The following is an 18017-nucleotide window of genomic DNA, read 5'->3' on the forward strand; positions in this document are numbered from 1 at the left end:
AGATTGGACTCAATGATCCCTCCCAGCTCCAGAGTTATGATCCTATAATCCAGAAGTGAAGTCACTTCCCTGCACTTCTCTGTCTTTATCTATAAAATGAGGGGATTGGACTGGGTGGTTTCTGAGTTCTCTTCTAGCCCTACACCTGTGACCCTGTGGTCTTGAAGTCATAACCTCTCTGTGCCTCAGTTTCCCCATATGTAAAATGAAGGGGTTGCCTTATATGACCTCCAAAGTCCCTCCCAGCTCTACGTCTGAGATCCTATGATCTTGAAGTCACAACCTCTCTGTGCCTCAGTTTCCTCCTTTAAAACGAGGTACTCCAGTGGCCCTTTCAGATCTCCATGAGCCACCCTCCCCCTGGAGTCTTCCCCCTAATATCAGAAGCTGCTAGAGTATGGGCTTCTTACCATCCTCAGGAGGCAGCTGGAGTGGGGCAGGACCGGGCTGGGTCATGGTGAAGAGAGTGTCGGAGATGTCGGACAGGAAGCAGTCGAGGTCGAGGTGCTGCCGGCCCCCCGGCTCTTCTTCGGGCCCCCCCAGCAGCACCGGTACCACACTGGAGAAGAGCTGCTCGCACCATCGTTCTCGTGGCCTCCACCCCCCCTCCGCCTGGGGAGATGGCACCGACCAGCAATCCAGTGGGACAGGGGGTCACCCTACTGTCTGCTCCCTCCATCACCCAACCCCTGCTTACAGGGACAGCTCCTATCAGTGATCCTGCAGAGGTTGGCGGGGGGCTCCAGTGTATATACTTCTCCCCTCTCTGGCTGGGGAGATGGTGCTGCCCAGCCAACTGGTAGACCAGGAATCCCCCCACTTCCTACCCCCATGAGCTTTTTCTCTGCCCCTGCTTCTATCCCCTTGTGGCAGATTTTTTTTCTCTGATTTTTTTTTTTTTAAATCACATTCCCTTCTCCAACATACAGTTTTTCATCTCCCTCCCTCTTCCCCAGCTCTTCCTTTGCTCCCCAGGGGCACCTACCTGCTTAGGGGCCAAGAGGTCCCCTTCCCTGCTGGATTTTCGGAGCTGCAGGGACACAGAGAAGTTGGATTCCAGCATGCAGCACCAAAACATCCCCTCCACCTTCCCACCATCAGGAGCCCCTCTCCCCCAGGTCCCTGGCTCCAGGAGGCGGGAGGACATGAAGGTACCACATAACCACTAGGTGGTGCTGCAAGGCTGGCTGTAGAGAAAGGGATTTCCATCCAGGGAAGGGTGGGGACCCAAGAAGGGCTGGTAGGTCACTAGAGGAGATATGGGGCCAGTCTGGGGCTTCCAGCCCCATCCCTGACTCCTGGGAGTGTCTCATCCTGGAAAGACTATGCTTTGGACACAGCTCTGGGACCTGAGCTGGCTTCTGTGGGGAGCCTGGCCCCGGGGGTACAAACCCTGCTCTGACACACTTACCCGCTTCTTGTAGTAAATCCGCCACTTGTGGTACTCTCGCATGACAACCTCAATCCTCCGCTTCCAATAATTTCCCTCCAGCACCACGGCCTGGGGAGGGGGAGCACAGGGCCCATGGGAAGGTCATGAAGCACAAGGCAGGGAGATCCTAGAAGCACCTTCCCAATTCTTCTTCCTTCCCCAACCTCAACCCTCCCAATTCTGTCCCTGACAGCCCGGGTCCTTTTGCCCCAGTTAAGGCAGTCTACAGTCAGAGAGGTGGTGGAGGGAGGAAGACAGGGGGCTGGCCCCCCCAGTGAAAGTCCAGGGGCAGGCTGTGTCAATCACCCTTCAGAGGAGAGGTGGCTGATCCGGTGGGGGCGGATTTCGAATACCTCTGGTTTCCGGTGCTCATCAGCCTCAGACCCCTGCAGGGGGGTCACGAAACCACATACGGGACTCTTCCTTCGCTGGACATCTAGGAAGAGGGTGGGCCAAGTCAGGCCACAGGGGACTCCTGTTCTCCCAGGCCTCAATGTCCCAGCTCCTTCCCTCCCCTTGACACTAGGGAGACAGATTACCCCCCAACACCCTGCTCACGATGACAGAGGGATGCCATTAAGACTACAGGATGTACTCTTATCAATCGGTCCCAGGCCCAGCCCCAGGCTCATCTCCTCCAGTAAGGCACCCGAACTATACCTTCTCTCTTTTCTGCCATAGCAAAGACTTCTTGTCCCCTTCATTTTGCAGAAAGCCCTGGGTTCAGGTGCTGCCTCTAACACAGACTAGCTATGTCACACTGGGTAATCTTTTAGTATCCCCCAGATAACTCTCTAAGACCATAAATTGCAAAGCAGATGCCCATATGTGCTGGTCAAAGGACTTCCTCTCTGGTAATTCCCTATAATACTAATTAAATCACAGATTCAATCAGAAACAAATTGTTCCATCTCATGAGTTATTTTTGTGTGCATGTGTGTGTGTGTGGGGGGGGTATGCCTCCAGCTGGAGGGATAGCCCCTCAAGGGCAGGGTCTGAGCCTCATCCTTCCTGGAGCTCCCTTAGCTGGGCCAGGGCCATGCCCCAAAGGAGGCTCAGCAGACACTTGGTGAAGGAATGAAAAGGTGAGAACACAAAGTTCTAGAAGCAGAAAGGACCTCCCTCTGAGGTTGTCTAGTCCAAGCTCTTCATTTTCTAGATCAGGGGAACGGAGCTCCGGGAGGTGAAGTCACATGGATAGTAAAGGTCTAAGGAGTGATCTGAATCCAGGCCACAGACAGTGTTCTCACACACGACCACACCAGAGGGCGGCTGGTGCCACCAATACCACCCCGCCCTTCACAAGAGTTCCAGAGCCACACAAGGGGATTCTCACTTCTGTACTAGACTTCCTCCGTAGTACTGTTATTATTAATATTAACAAATTGGGGGGGCAGCTAGGTGGCACAGTGGATAGAGCACTGGCCCTGGAGTTAGGAGGACCCGAGTTCAAATTTGGCCTCAGACACTTACTAGCTGTGTGACCCTAGGCAAGTCACTTACTCCCAATTGCCCCCCCCCCCAAAACCCAACAAATTGTGGAGGTAGCACATTGCAGTGGATAAAGAGCTGACACTTGGAGTTAGGAAGACCTGGGTTCAAGTCTCACCTCTGACCCTTGGCTTTGTGGCCCTGGCCAAGTCTCTTCACCTCTGATTGCCCCAGATGACTCCCCAAGACAGAGCCTGCCCACCTGGGGCACACATAGCCCCAGGAGGCCTGAGGACCTTGCCAAGAGGATAAAGGGAATATGTGGGCACTAGCCATAGAGTAGTACAGTGGGAAGGTTCAAATTCTCCCTCTCATGCCCTGTGACTTGGGGCAGGTGCCTTAACCAGCCTGGGACTCAGGTTCCTTGGATATGAAATGAGGGGTTTGGACTAGCTGGCCCTTGGGGTCCCCTCCAACTTTCCATGCCTAATCCTAGGTGTTGAGCCTGCAAGACAGCGCCTTAGAGGCTAGACCCCCGAATCGAAGTGCAGCAGCCAAGCTTTCGCTGGAGGAGGGAGGCGAGCCTTTGAGCATGCCCAGCCTGAACTCAGTCGGGCAAGGCCTCACCTACTGAGCTCCCAGGTATCAAGCTTGGAAAGGAGGCCCAGGAGACAAACCACCCATCATTATCTGGGCTCCAGGGAAGGAATTAGCAAGAGAGCTGCACTCTCCTTCCTCCTCACACCTGGAAGACCTTGGGCAGTCCTTTCATCCTCATCCCCATCCTGGGAAAGATTCTCAGAGAGCTGGAGAGGGTCCAGAGAGAGGGAGCTCAGAGGATCTGCAGGGGCAGGGAGACGATGGGGAAGGCCAGTCTAAGAATGACAGAAGCCTTTCCTACTGCTCAGTCTCATGGGGGCTGGTCTTATCTTCCAGGCTCCATTAAGGGACTATGTTTCCTACTTCTCCTCCTGCCTCTCTATTATCTGCCTCAGTTTCCTCATCTGTAAGATGGAGATAATATCTACCTCTCAGGGTTAGGGTGAGGAGAGGATGAATGAACACCTTAAAAGCCCTTTGCAAACCTTAAGGCATGATGTAAACGCTAGCTATTATTGGTGGAATGGAGCACAGGGAGGCATCTTCACTAAAAACACTTGCTGTTTTTGGAAAGAGCATCAGATTCAGAGAGTTCAGACCTGGGTTCGGGTCCTGACTCTACCGCTTACAGCTGTACCTCAGTTTCCTCACCTGTAAGATGGTGATCAAATAGTACTCACTTTGGAAATTCTAATTCTTTAAAGAATAGTGGAGGCAGGCCCTCCACTAGTGTAGATTGCAACCCTTCTATAACTTAGTTGACAGTCTTTAAGAACTGCTGAAGCAGAAAAATTCATCGCCTTTTGGCCTTTCTGGTGATGAGTATCTCAGCTGAGTTGGCTGATCCTGAGATGAGAGACAGAGCCTATCCTGCGGCCTCCCACACTGGCAGGTTCATAGATCTCTAGAGCTGTAAGGGACCTCAGAGTGCATCTAATCCAAGCTCTTCATTTCATAGATGATGTAAGTGAGGACCACAAGAAAAAGTGATTTGCCCAAGGTCACACAACCAGTAACCATCAGAGGCAGGGTGTGGACCTGGGTCCTCTGGTCCTAGAAGCAATGCTTTTCCTCTTGCACCACAGCAAAGCCTATGCTTGTCCTCCTCTGGCAGTACTTCTAGAAGTTGAGGTTCCTTCCGCACCACCAACCAGGCAGCAGGGGTGTCATCTAGCCAGCCGGAGAAGACCATGAGTCCTTATGAATGAGAAGTAGAGTGGGGATGTGATCAAAGGCCTCTAGTGTTTCCCCACATGTAGAATGAGTGGATGGGACTAAATCAGAGGAACCTAAGTTCACCCCTGATGAAATCTCAGGTTGAAGAGAGACCCCACCCACTTCCAACTTCCCTTAGCTAACTAAGGCAAATGTGGCGGCAGTCTGGGGAAGCTGAGGGACCCCTTCTCAGAGTCATAAAATAAAATGCATAACAACTGTATTGAAATACAGGGACCCAGATTTTTTTTTTTAGGCAATTGGGGTTAAGTGACTCGCCCAGGGTCACACAGCTAGTAAGTATCTGAGGTGGGATTTGAATCCAAGTCTCTCTGACTTGAAGCCCAGTGTTCTAGCCTCTGAAGAGAAGGATGTGGCTTTGCTTCAAGTTTTATTTGGGATTGTCTCATTTTAATCTTTGTAACCCCCTGTAAAAATTTATCAAATGAAATATTTGTAAAAAGTGGTAAGCACAGTGCTTGGCTCAAAGTAGGTGCTGTATAAATACTTTTTGTCTTCCCAAAGCCCGGCATACAGTAGGTGCTAACGAAATGCTTGTTGATTGAAATCTTGCAGCTACAGCCCTGGCTGAAAGGAAGAAGTCTTTCAGATGGCCCCAGGGATAGATGTGAGTCCAGACTTGGGATTTCATTGATGTAGGGAACTCCAGGATGAGGAAAGTTCATTCACTAAGGCAGACCGGCATTTTCTTTGCTACCTGTTGCCTGGGGCACAGAGAGTTGCTCCAGGTCACTGAGGCAATACGTTCAAGGTGGAAATTGAAGCCAGGCCTTCCTGACTCTGAGGTCTTGGAGTGAGGTGGGGCAAAAATCAGGTGCTCATCCACCCCTGAGAGAGGATAGGCTGAGTATATGAACATGTTCCAGGCACCAATGGACAAGCCTTGAGTGACCCATCCACCTTAGTTAGCTAAGAGCAGTTGGAAGTGGGCGAGGCCTTTCTTTAACCTGAGATGATATAAGGGGGGTGACCTTAGGTTCCCTCAAATTGACCGACAAAACCTCGAGTTCAACGGACTGTGGATCTGACCCCAGGGATGTAGCTGGTGTTCTGAGCCAAGCACCCTTGCCATCTGGTGGGCAAGGCACCATATCTAGAGTCAGAGGGTGCAGGGTTTGAATCCTGGCTGCTGCTGCCCATCTGGGGGACCTTGGACAAGTTACTTCATCTCTTAGGTCCTTAGTATCCTCTTGTATCAAAGAGGGGGCTGGACTGTCTCCTAGGATCAGAGCTGCCAAGGTACTAGTTCAACCCCCTCAAGTTACAGATGAGGAAACTGAGGCCTAGTGAGTCCAGGTGTCACCCAGCTGAGTCCTAGCTGCCAGAATTCTAACACAGCACATCAGGGGTGGGATTTGACCTCAAAGTCCCTCCTTCCTCTGACCGCACTCCACATCTATGCTACTAGGAGCCCAAGTCAGGGGAAGGCTCCCAGATTCTGGATGGAGAGATGTGTGTTGAACCTGAGAAGGCCACGACAGGGGGAGAAGCACAAAGCCTGGTGCAGCTGAGGCAGGGAGCAAGGGAAAGCGGAAGCCCTAGCCCAGCTACCCGAAGCCCACTGGCTGCCCACCCCCACTCACACTGGATGTACCAGGCCCTCCAGATTGCGTTGTTGAGGCGAATCTTGTCTCTGCAGAGTAGCTTCAGGCCTTTGAAGTTCTTCCACTTGGGAGACACCAGTTTCCCACTGTGAAGGGCAGAGCAGGTCTGGGTTAGGGAGGACACAGAGACGGAAGCGGGGAAAGCCAGTCCCTTCTCCCAGCTCTGGTCACCACCTCCAATCCTTGTACAATGGCAGCAGGCAGGCACCTGGTATGGCCACCTCCCCCCATCTTCCCCATGTGCCTGTCACCTTCTCTGAAATTCCCCTTTCACTCCTTTGAGTAAAGGCACAAAAAACACAAAAGTCCTCATTAAAATGCAAATTTCAGCTGTGTTATGGTGTGGTTTGGTGGAAAGACCCCTGTACTAGGAGTCAGGACCCTGGGGAGCCTGTCCTGGATTTACCAGTGATTCTCTGTGTGATATTGGGGAAGTCCCTACCCCGCTATTGCCATAGCCTGCTAACAGGGCGCTCTTCCTCAAGCCTCCTCTCATTCCCCCCTATTCTCCACCCAGCTGCTAAACGGATTTTCCCTAAAGTATAATTTGGATCATGTCACTCCCCTACTCAATAAACTCCAGGCCCCTTACTGCCATATATAAATGCCTTTCTTTGATATGCAACATTCTTCCCAATTTGGCTTCAATCTACCTTCCCAGTCTCCTTACATTTGACTCTCTTCCCTCCCTTCTATAGTCCAGCCACGCAGGCCTATTTGTTATTTCTCCTACAGAATGCTCTATCTCCCCCCTCCCTGCCTTTGCTCTAGTCTGGTCTGCACTCCTGCCTCACACCTGCCTCACAGAATCCCCGCTTTCCTTCTAGTGTCTGTTCAAATACATTAAGCCTTTCCTTCCTCCCACCAGCTACTTGTGTATCCCATTTCCCCAAACTGTACTGTATTCATTTTGTATATTTTCTGTGTCCCCAAAGATGTGTATGGGTTGTTTCCTCCACTAGAATGCAAGCTCCTTGAAGGCAGGGCCTGTTTGCCTTTTGTTTTAGTATGTCCAATGCTTAGCACAGCACCTTGTGCACAGTAAGGGCTTAATAAATGTTAAGTGATCTATTCCCCTCTCTGGACCTCAGTTTCCCTCTTTCATTTCTAACATTCACAGCTCTATCATTATATTATCTGAGAAACATAGTAACACATTAACTCAGTATCATCCCTTAACACCTTTGCTGAAATTACTCTATCAGACAGCCCAACAGAGGCGCGCAATGAGAAATGAGACACGCTAGGTTCGGCTGTGATGGGGAGAGTAAAGGCCAGGAAAATAGAGAAGAGGCACAGGACAGGGAGAAGATCCTTCTCCCATCCCTTCTCAGCAGCCTCTTTTCCCTCTCAGCATTCTTAATCCTGGTTCCCTCCTGGTTTCCCCAGTTCCCAATACATCCCCTGTCCTGTGTACTGCTCCCAGAGGCCTCATAACCTCTGCTGAGGAGACAGGCACCTACACCCTGCCTTATCTGCACGGCTGCAGGGGGACTTTCGGAAGGAAAAAAAGCCACCACAAGTGGAAAGCCAAAGTCACTGCCTATGGGGAGCTCTTGGTCTGGCACGGCCCCCTCTGACCTCCTGGCTGGGTCTGGTTAGGCGTGTTCCCTAGAATCCAAATCCCTGGGAGGTGTCCAACTGCTCAGGTCCCAGCTTTTCCCTGTAGAGTATCAAGAAATGAGGTACAGGGAGAGAAGTTGCTGCTGCAGGGAAGTGTGCCCCCTCCCGTGATAACACCATGAGATCAAACTTCATTTGCCCTATGCTAGTTACAGCCTGTTCCAGGAATATGCCCTGGGACAAGTTCAGGTCAGTCTGGCATCTTGGAGAATGGACACTGTCAATGATTCTCTCTACTGCACAGGCCCCAAAGACCTCAGACTCACAGGAGGATCTCAGAGGTCCTTTTACGGGGGGGGAAACTGAGGCACAGGGAAATGAAGTGACTTGCCTAGCTCACAGATCTAGTAAGCCTCTGAGGTGGGATGAGCTCAGGTCCTCTGACTCTTTCTGTGTTCCTCTGCCCTTCAGGGAGTCTGGTTGAACTCAGGCCTCTTCATTTCCTGGCTCAGCCTTGGGGCTTGGGAAGAAACTCAAAGATTTAAGCTGGTTTATCGGAAGGCTCTAGTACCAAAGTGTGCTCCTTCCCCTGCCCCTGCCCCTGTGTTTTTGTGAGGATATGTGCTTATCTGTGGCTCTGTCCCTAGCTCTCCTGCCGCCTCTTTCCACCCCCATCTGTGCCTTTCCTGGTCTCCAGGCTGTGTATTTGTTCAGTAGCAGCTGGAGGGCACTGGGCTGAGGCCCCGGGAATGAGAGGCCTCATTGCTCTAACACAGTGTACATAATACCAGGCACAAGCACGTCCTTTCTCTCCTGTCCCAGAAAAAAAACACCATCTGGGAAGGAAGAAGAAATGGAGGGTAGGGAGGGTGGGGCTTATATAGCCCCTTTACCCCCCACACAAACTGAGCTGTGCTCTCCCCATCTGGAGCCTCTGGCTGGAAGGGACCAAGCCCCTCATTTTTACAGATAAGGAAACTAGACCCAGAGTGGTTAAGTGATTTGCCCAGGATCACAGAGCAGAGGCAAGATTTGAACCTGGGTCTTCTGAGCTCCAAGTCCAGCACACTAGCCACTGTGCAAGCTATCTCTGGCAGGCCAAGGAATGGGGAAAGGAGGAATGGACTGAGTCTGGAGGGGTCAGGCTAAAAGTTTTGAAAGGAATGGGAGAGAATTGCTAAGCCTTCAATGGCAAACACTTTAAAAGCCTAAGCAGGTGAAGTGAATTGGGATGTGGAGCAGAGACCCGAGGCCCAGCCAGGGCAGGGGCTCGATCAGTTACTCCAAAGCCACTTGATAAGTCTAAAGGCAAGAGTGGAGCCCTGCTCCCAAGCAGGGACCACCTTCCGTTTTAAGATTCCTTGGATTCTGGAAAAAACATAAGAACAGTAGGAGCTAAAGGGGACTTTATAAATGCAGCGGCTGTGGGGGCAGGTAGATGGCGCAGTGGATAGAGCTCTGGCCTTGGAGTCAGGAGGACCTGAGTTCAAATCCGGCCTCAGACACTTGACACTAGCTGTGTGACCCCGGGCAAGTCACTTAACCCTGATTGCCTTGCTAAAACAAAACAAAACAAAAAAAAACTTCATAAAATAAATGCAGTGGCTGTGTATACGGTGGGGTCTGCCAGTGTATGGAGCACATCTGAAAGACTCGAGACGTCACATACTTGTATTCTGTACAAGTTTATCGGTGCCCCCGTGCAGGGGAGCCTCTCACAGGAGATCTTTGTCTGGAATGATGAGTGGGAGCCTGTTTGCTTTCTCTCTTCCGTTCTATTTTGTATCAACAATTGCAAATCCCCCATACATATCTTTTCCAGGCAGGTGGTGCAATGGGCAGATAAGTCAGGATAATTAATAATAATGGTTAAGTCAGGAGGAATTGAGTTCAAATCTAGCCTCAGACACTTAGTATCTATGTGACCCTGGGCAAGTCACTTCACCCTGTTTGCCTCAGTTTCCTCATCTGTAAAATGAGCTGGAGAAGCAAATAACAAACCATTCCAGTATCTCTGCCAAGAAAACCCCAAATGGGGGCACAGAAAGTCGGACACACTGACACAACTCGAAAACAACATATCCCTGTATGCATAGCTTGCTCTGTAATTAGTTTCTTTGTTCGGATATTTTACACTCAGATATTCTGAGTATAGTTTACTTTGATCATTCCATTTTGACTTTTTATCTATATATGTCCTGTCATCCAGTCTGAGTACAACCCAGGGATTCACAGATGTGCCCCCCAGGCTGTCCAGAACAAGGTTTGGGGGTGGTTGGGAAGAAGCCCACCCCTGGTATGGCCGAGGGATCACTGAGCATGCTGGACACAGATTTGATATGGAGCTAACATGGGGACACACAGCTTAGATGGTGGGGTGGCCATCCTTGGAGATAGCCAACCTTTACTGAAACAAGTGATTTGGATAATTGATGTATATTTCATCCTCTATTGAGACTAACTGAGGTGGATGATAAAGGGGGAAGAAGGACCCGCTCAATGTCAATTTCGGACTTGAAAAGTACAGGTTAGTTGAGCCTGCCACCCAGCCCGCTGGTCAAGTATCCTGGGGCCCAGCCCTATGTGGCCGATAGGATCACACTTGAGGATCTGTGTGTCCTTTCTTCACTACCTCATTCAATGATTCAGCTCTTTAGGGGAGTGTGCCAAACAGTTACTTTTCCTCAATATGTGAAGAATTTGGTCACCTGGACCCATACAGGGTGTGGAGAAAGAGGGGGTAAGGAGCTAGAGCCTGAGACTGGGAGGAGGATGCCTGGGTTTGTCCAGCTCTGTCAGCTACTGTGTGGTCTGGAGAAAACCATGGAATTATAGAATCTTAGAGGTAGAAGGCGTCTAGCATCCGTAATGCAGGCCCTCATCACCTCTAACCTGGATCATTGCAGAAGCCTCCTAACTGGCCTCTCTCCCTCCAGCCTCTTCCCTCTCCAATCCATTCTCCGTGTGGCTTCCCTAAAGCACAGATCTAGGTAACATTCCTGCTCAGTAAGCCCCACTGGCTCCCTATGGTCCCTGGGGTCAAACACACACTCCTCTGTCGGTCATTTAAAGCCCTTCACAACCTGGCTCCCACCTCCCTTTCCAGCCTCATTCTATATAACCCTTCACTCACTCTGCGGTGTAAAGCAGCCACATATGAGACATTCCATCGGCATTTGCCGAGGCCGTCCCCTCTGACTACAATGCTCCACCTGCTCATCTCGGTTTAATTCAAAGATCAGGGTCACCTCCAACAGTAAGCCTTCTCTGATCTCTTCAGGCGCTAGTGCCTCACGCCCCCGCTCCCACATTACCCGGTGCTTATCTGGTAAACTGTTCTTAGTTAGAACACTATTAGAACATTAGAGCCTGTACTTAGATTTGCTTAGAACTGACCTCAGACACTTATTAGTTGTGTGATCTTGGGAAAGTCACTTAAATCTCTGAGTCTCAGTTTCCTCAGCTGTAATTTGAGGTTGGATTTGATGGCTTCTAAATGATGTTTTTGTATTTGTATTTGTTGCTATTTCATTTGTCTTTATTTTGTATACACTTATACTGGCCCATGCTATCTCTCCCTATAGAATGTAAGCTCGAGGGCAGGGACTATTTCATTTGTCTTTGTCTTCCCAGTCCCTGGCACAGTGCCAGGCACATAGTAGATAGTTAATAAATGCTTGTTGGCTGGCTGATGGATTCTCCCAGCCAGGGCAGGAGTCTTTTTTAAGGCGTCCCTGACAGATGGACATCCAATGTCCTCCTGAACACTTCTACTGACCAGAGAGCTCACAGTATCACAAGATGCCCGGTCCACCCAATTCTGGGATAGCTCTGGTTGTTAGAAAGCTCTTCCTTACAGTGAAGTTAAATCTTCCTCCCTGTAGCTTCTACTCTTGGTCCTAATTCTGCCCCCTGGAACGGAAGAGACTGACTCTAGCCCCTAGCCAGGTGCCCAGTCTCCATGCCCATGCCATGTTCCATGCCCTATCTCCATGATGCATCAGCTGAGCTGACCTCTTCTGTCTCCCAGCATGCCCTTCCCTCCTGCCATTCTCTATTTCTGCAATGCCCTTCTAATCCTGTTGAGTTCCTCCCCAATCTTTCCAACCTAACTCCAAAGCTACCTTTTCCATGTTGCCTCCCTGATACCTTAGGTCCATAATGACCTTCCCCTTGGACCTCACATAGAACTGGTTTTTGCATAGCCCCGATGGGCATACATACCATTGCAGTTTAGAATTCTTTTTGACTGTGTCTTCCCCAACTACTAGATGTTAAGCTCCATGAGGGCAGAGACCAAGTCTTTGTCTTTTCGAAACTTTGTAAGTTCCTACAGAAGATTATCTGAACACATTAAGAACTTATATCGCTTCCCACAGAAAATACTCCGAACACGGCACACATTTAATAAATGTTTCCTGAATGAATGACTTCCTTTCTCTATTTGACAGCTCTTCTCAAACATCGCCCTTGGTCTACTCTTCTCTAGGCTAAATACTCTCGGTTCCAGACCCCCTCATCATCCTGCCCATCTTCCTGTGCGTAGAGCAGCATCTTTGCTATTTTCTTCCCCAGAGGGAAGTCCTTCCAGGGGCAGTTAGGGTATTGCCAAGCATAGCTTAATATAGTCCTGGACTTGGAGTCTGGAAGAGGTACTCCCTTCACTTTACTAGTTGTGTGACCACATGCAAGTCACAATTATACTCTCTGAGCCTGCTTTCTCTTCTATAAAATGGGGATAATACTTGACACTGTAATAACTGTGTAACCTTAGGCAATTCATAACCCCCACCTCCAGCCTCTGTTTGTTATCTATAAAATGGGGATAACAACACTTGTAAAGAGGCAGCCGTGGTGAATGGATGAAGAAGTGAGCTTGAGAAGACCTGGGTTCAAGCCTTGCCTCCGACACATAGTGGCCACATAGGGACCCTAGGCAAGTCAATCAACCTGCAGGCAACTTCCTCAGACTACAAGTTGCAGAGGAGATGCTGGCAGACATTGGTAGGAGGTGCTTCCTCACCTGGGAGTTCCTTATAGCAATGAAATCACAGGGCCAGTCCCTATCTTGCAGTCTCTCCTTCCCAGGGATGTTGTAAGGCTTGGATGAGACCATATGGAAGGCCCTTCTGAAAACTCTGGAGCACCATTCAAATGCTGCTGCTGCTTCTCTGAATTTCACATTCTTCCTCCAGGAAACTGCCATTATCTAGCCTGTGCTGATTGCTGAGCCTCTCCAGCCCTCACTGGATCTGCTCCCCACTCTCGATCCCTGGTATTAACGCTGGTATTTTTTGCATCTATCCCTTCCAGCTTCCTAGCACCCCCCCCCCCCCCACCTCAGGCTAGGGAGAAGGAATACAAATACATAATATTATTTATATAAAACTTCAAATTTGCAAAACACTTAAAAATATGACCTCATTTGATACTTACAACAACTTTGTGAAAGCTGTAATTTTCCCTATTTTATAGATGTGGAAACTGAGGCCAAGATCAGTCAAGGGACTTGCCCTGGGTCACACAGCTAGTAAATTCAGTCCTGACTCCAAGCCTAGCACTGAACTTCCTGTGCCAGGCATTCCTCCAACTAAGTCATTGAGCGCCATTTTCAATGTTCTCACACCTAGAATTAGCCAATTCTTCCTTCTAGCGCTCACACACTCCAATACACGAACACATACGTTTGGTTATGGATTATGTTCCCAACTGCTGACAGAGGGTGTGCCCAGGTTTAAGAGGTCCATCCTAGGCTTGCCAGCCTACCAGGTTGGGGGGGGGACCCCTCAGAGCTCATATCCCCCCCTGGGAAGAGTGATTGTCTGGGGTCTGGAGTCTGCCCACTTCCACCCTTGCGGGAGGCCAGCTTAACATTAGAAGACAGGACTCCTGGGTTCTTGTGACACTGCCTCTCTGGGCAGCTCGGACTATTTTTAGAGCACATGTGTTACCACAGGGGAGGGGAAGGAGAGGGGCTGAAGCCATTTGGGGGGAGCTGGCTTGTAAAGGGGAAATCTTCTCTCTGGGGGAAGGACAGGGCTCACAGTGGCCAGTCCCAGAGTGAGACCCATCCCCCCAGGCTTGGCCCACTGTCCACCTGTCCGCAAATCTGAAGGCAGGACAGGACAGCAGGGAAGGAAAGGAAGGAGGAACAGCTCTGATGCCACATGAAGGACTCAAAGAAACGCATGCCCCACAGCCTCTGGACAACAACTTTGGCCCTGCATCGTAGGGACAGTGGGGAACCTGGCTGAGTGTTCGTGGGATGCACCCTGCTCTCAGGATTTTCTCTTGGGAGAACACAGGAGTAGTGGTCCCAGTGTCTGAAAGCCTCTCCTTATGATCTAACCTCCTGGAGACAGGACTGGCATTCCTCCCACAGGCCTGGGCCCTTTTTGGGAGGGGTGGTGGTTAGGAGACAGGAAGGACCCTAACACCTTTAGGGTGAGGCCACACTCAGGACCTGAGATGCCCCAGATTAAGTCCCGTGATCTGGGAGGAGGAGACCTGAGGTGGGAATTCGAACTTTCCACGTTGGTCCTGGCCACCCAGACGATCGGGTTGCAACATGACCTGGGCATCATGCCAACTCATGTGGGCCAAGGTTACCCACTGCTTGCCTGGCCAATAGAGTCCCAGCTTCTGAAACAAGGGCTCCAATCCCCCGGCTCATAAAAAAAGAGCCCCTCCACCACCCCCTTGCCATGTTCCCTCCTGCAACCAAAGGGAGGTAACTCTCCTCCCCCTGCCAGGACCCCTGGGAGCTTGAGGGCAGGGGGAAGGGCAGGCAGTGGATGCCAGCATTTCTCAGAAGGGGGGGGAGGGAGGAAAAGAGATATTTGCATAGAGAGAGGATCAAGGTCGGCCTATCCCCCTTTCTCCTCTCCTATTCCCAGTTGATAATTTATCCCAATCCCTGGGTTGTTCTGTTCTTTGCTCTGGGAACTTTGCTCTGGAACATCCAGGGCACTTGGCCAGGAGGGGGGCAGGGAAAGGGGTTCCTATCCACCCCAGGGAGTACATCTCGGAGCTTCCACATTCTACATGCTCTCATCCTTTTTCAGTCAGCCCCCCCCAAAGCTCTCTTTGAGGCCCTAGGTTGGGACCCCTCTGCTCCAAGTTCAGAAGCAGTGGAGAGGCCATATGTCCAGGGACACCAAGCCTCGCCACTGCCCAGCTAAGCCCTCCCTCCGGACCTTGGCCTGGCCCAGAATGAGAAACCCAAGCGGGATGCAGCGCCCCCTGCTGGGACAGACGTACTGGGGGGAGGGCGAGCAGGAAGAAGGAACGGGGCTGGAGGCTGCAGCCTCGCAGCGAAGCCCTACCGCTAGCTCCCTCTAGGCCAAAGGAGCCCCTCCTTCCCCAGGTCCCAGGAGGTGAAATAGTGGATCAGGGGAGGTCCTCTGCGGAGCGAGGATCTTAGTGGGCATCCTGGCAGTAGAGGAAGGTCCCCTCCACACACTAGGATGGGGGTGAGGGGTTTTTGGGTGAGGATGAGCCTGGAGGAACCAAGGTTGGTGCCACTTTACAGCGAGAGTGGAGGGGGAGGGGTTAGATTAAGGGTTCGGGTGCCCGAGGTGAGAGGATGGTGGTTGTGGGGACCACGTGAGGCCCTTCGAATCTCCCGGAGAGCAGTGAGGGGTCCAGAGAGGCGATGGGGCATTCTGAGGAGGGGACTGAGGTGGGTCTGTCTAGGAGCCGCGGGGGGGGGGGGGGTGTTGGAGGGATTAGACAACTCCTGGGAACCCGTTTTATATCGGACAATACCCTGTCCCGGGGCAGGGGGATGGTGGGGATTGAGGGAAACGCAAGTTCTAGTGCGTTTTCCCCGAGGTGTTCAGGGACAGAAATCCCCGAAGTGCGGGTCTGTAGGAAAGGTCCCATGGCTGTGTCCAGGGTACGGCGCAAGAGGGGAAAGGCCCGGGGAGGTGGGGCTCCATCGAGTCTGTCCCGATTCGTCGGATCGGGAGGCAGCGCCCCCAGGATAGCAGGGGGAGGGACACTTGAAGGGGAAGGAGAGGGGCGCATCTCCAGATGGGGTTGGGGGAGTGGCAGGTCCGAAGGGGACCACAGTGCCTGTGTTCCCGGGATGGCGGGGGTAGGGGGCGCTGGGGTTTGGGGCGGGGCAGGGAGGAGGAGCTCTGGCGTGTCTGCCCCGAGGTGCCAACGGAAGGCACCGAGGCGTCCGAGGGGGAGGAGGGTCCTGGCTCAGGCGAGGTTATGGGGGTAGCTCAGCGAAGGCGGAGATGGGCTCTAGGGGAGCCTGCCCTGCAAGGGGAGGGGTGGCCGCGGGTCCGAGAGGGAGGGGGGAGCCTTGGGACAGGCGGGACAACCCAGCGAGGGGGCAGCGGGCTCTGGGGGGGGGCGGGGGTCGGGCCTCGTTGCCCGGCTTCCGGCTCACCTGTAGGCCAGGCTCATGCACTCGAAGAGGCGGGTGAGCGTGGGGTCAATGCTGCGCGGCCCGAAGTCCCCGGGCCCCACGGGCCCCTCCTGGGTGCCACGCCGGGGCACCGCGTCGCTGTGTGGCGACGACACCATGAAGTGGCCGCTGTGGATGACCTGCGGCGAGCGGAGCAGCGAGGCGGCCCCCCGCCGAGGGCCCGGCCCCTCTGAGTCGGTGTCCGAGTCCGAGTCCGAGGCCGGCGCCGGCTCCGCGCGCGGCCCGGGGAAACCCCCGGCCAGCCCCGCTAGCGCCCCGGCCATCGCAGCGGCAGCGGCGGCCAGTCCGCCCCGCCCGCCGCAGCCCGCTGCCTCCGGCGTCCCGTCCGGCCCGCGCAGCGGGGCGCTCCTAATTAGCATGTCCCGCCCCGCCCCAGCCAGGCCCCGCCCCCGGCCCCGGCCAAGGTGCCGGGCCGGCGGGGGTGGGGCGAGGAGCTCATTAACATAACATATGCTCCAGGTGTGCTCCGAGCTTCTGGGCCCGCCCGGGGAGCTGGAGGGAGAGGGGAAGCCTGCCAAAAGCCTCCAAAGCTGAGGAAGTCACGTTAGCATGGACTTAGGGCTGGTCCAGCCCCAGAAACTGAGGCCTAAAGAGGGGCCGTGACTTCTCCAAGGTCACTTGGATCGACTCTAGGAGGGTGGTTGTGGACTTAAAATGTCAAGTGCTATATAAATAGGTGCTCTTATAGCTATCTTTCAGCCAAGACGCGCCACCTCTCTCCTCCCAGGCTTTGCACCGACCGTCCCCCCTGCCTGGAATGAACTTCACCTCTGTCTCTTAGAACCCTGCGTTTCTTCAGGGCTCCGATCAAGCCAAGCTTAGACATGAAATCTTTCGCGTTCCCTTCAGCTCCGAAATCTCTCTTTCTCAAAGATGCCTCTGTATCTATTTCGTATCCAGTCATCTACTTAGGTTCATTTTATTTCCCTAATAGAATTAGGGAGCTCCTGGGGGGAAGCTTAGGAGGGACTGTAGTGGTTTTTGTCTTTGTCGGCGTAGTTCCAGAAGCATTGTAGGGACGGGGCTAGATCCCTCGATCTACGGCGATGGGTCTGGAACTTTTTGGTCCCAGGACCCCTTGACAATTCTTACAAAATTGAAGCCCCAAAGAGATTTTGTTTCTGTAGGTTCTGTCTATGGACATTTACATAGTAGATTTTAGTACCATTGTGAAAATACCTTTCACTTCCCGTACCCCCTGAAAGGGTCCTGGGGACCTCTGGACCATACTTTGAGAATCATAGGAGCTCCTAGGTGGGGAAACTCCCTCTACCATTGCAATTGGCCACCCTCTCTACAGTGTATAATTTTAGAGTTGGAGTTCTTAAGCTGGGGTGTGTGAACTTTAGAAATAATTTTGATAACTGTACTTCAATATAATTGGTTTCTGTTATAATCCTCTGTATCTTATTTTATACATTTAAAAATATGTTTCTTCTTAGAAGAGAAGTACATAGGCTTCATCAGACTGCCGAAGGGGTGGAGCCTACTCAGACAAGCTTGTGAGCGCAGATTGTCAAATTTTCTGAGTGACATTATGGAAAATGCTATCCGCATCCAGAGAAAGAACTGTGGAGTCTGAATGCAGATCGAAGCAGACTGTTTTCTCTTTTTTTGTTTTTTCTTTCTTGTGGTTTTTCCCTTTGTTCTGATTCTTCTTTCACAACCTGACTAATGTGGAAATGTGGATAATACGATTGTACGTGTATAG

General features: G+C 52.0%; 1 protein-coding gene across 1 annotated transcript in view; it reads right to left on the reverse strand.

Annotated features, from left to right (window-relative positions):
* The window catches only part of MLXIPL (MLX interacting protein like), a 32391-nt gene extending 15822 nt beyond the window's left edge, over nt 1–16569 (reverse strand). The window contains exons 1-6 of the mRNA XM_027862379.1: nt 16268–16569; nt 6283–6389; nt 1786–1868; nt 1412–1501; nt 986–1030; nt 411–612 (exon numbers count right to left, since the gene is read on the reverse strand). Coding sequence (XP_027718180.1) covers nt 411–612; nt 986–1030; nt 1412–1501; nt 1786–1868; nt 6283–6389; nt 16268–16569 — 829 coding nt within the window. The remainder of the gene's footprint in view (nt 1–410; nt 613–985; nt 1031–1411; nt 1502–1785; nt 1869–6282; nt 6390–16267) is intronic.
* Nucleotides 16570–18017: the final 1448 nt, after the last annotated feature.

This window comes from Vombatus ursinus, unplaced genomic scaffold, assembly GCF_900497805.2.
Source record: "Vombatus ursinus unplaced genomic scaffold, bare-nosed wombat genome assembly UNPS02014768.1, whole genome shotgun sequence".
NCBI lineage: Eukaryota > Metazoa > Chordata > Mammalia > Diprotodontia > Vombatidae > Vombatus > Vombatus ursinus.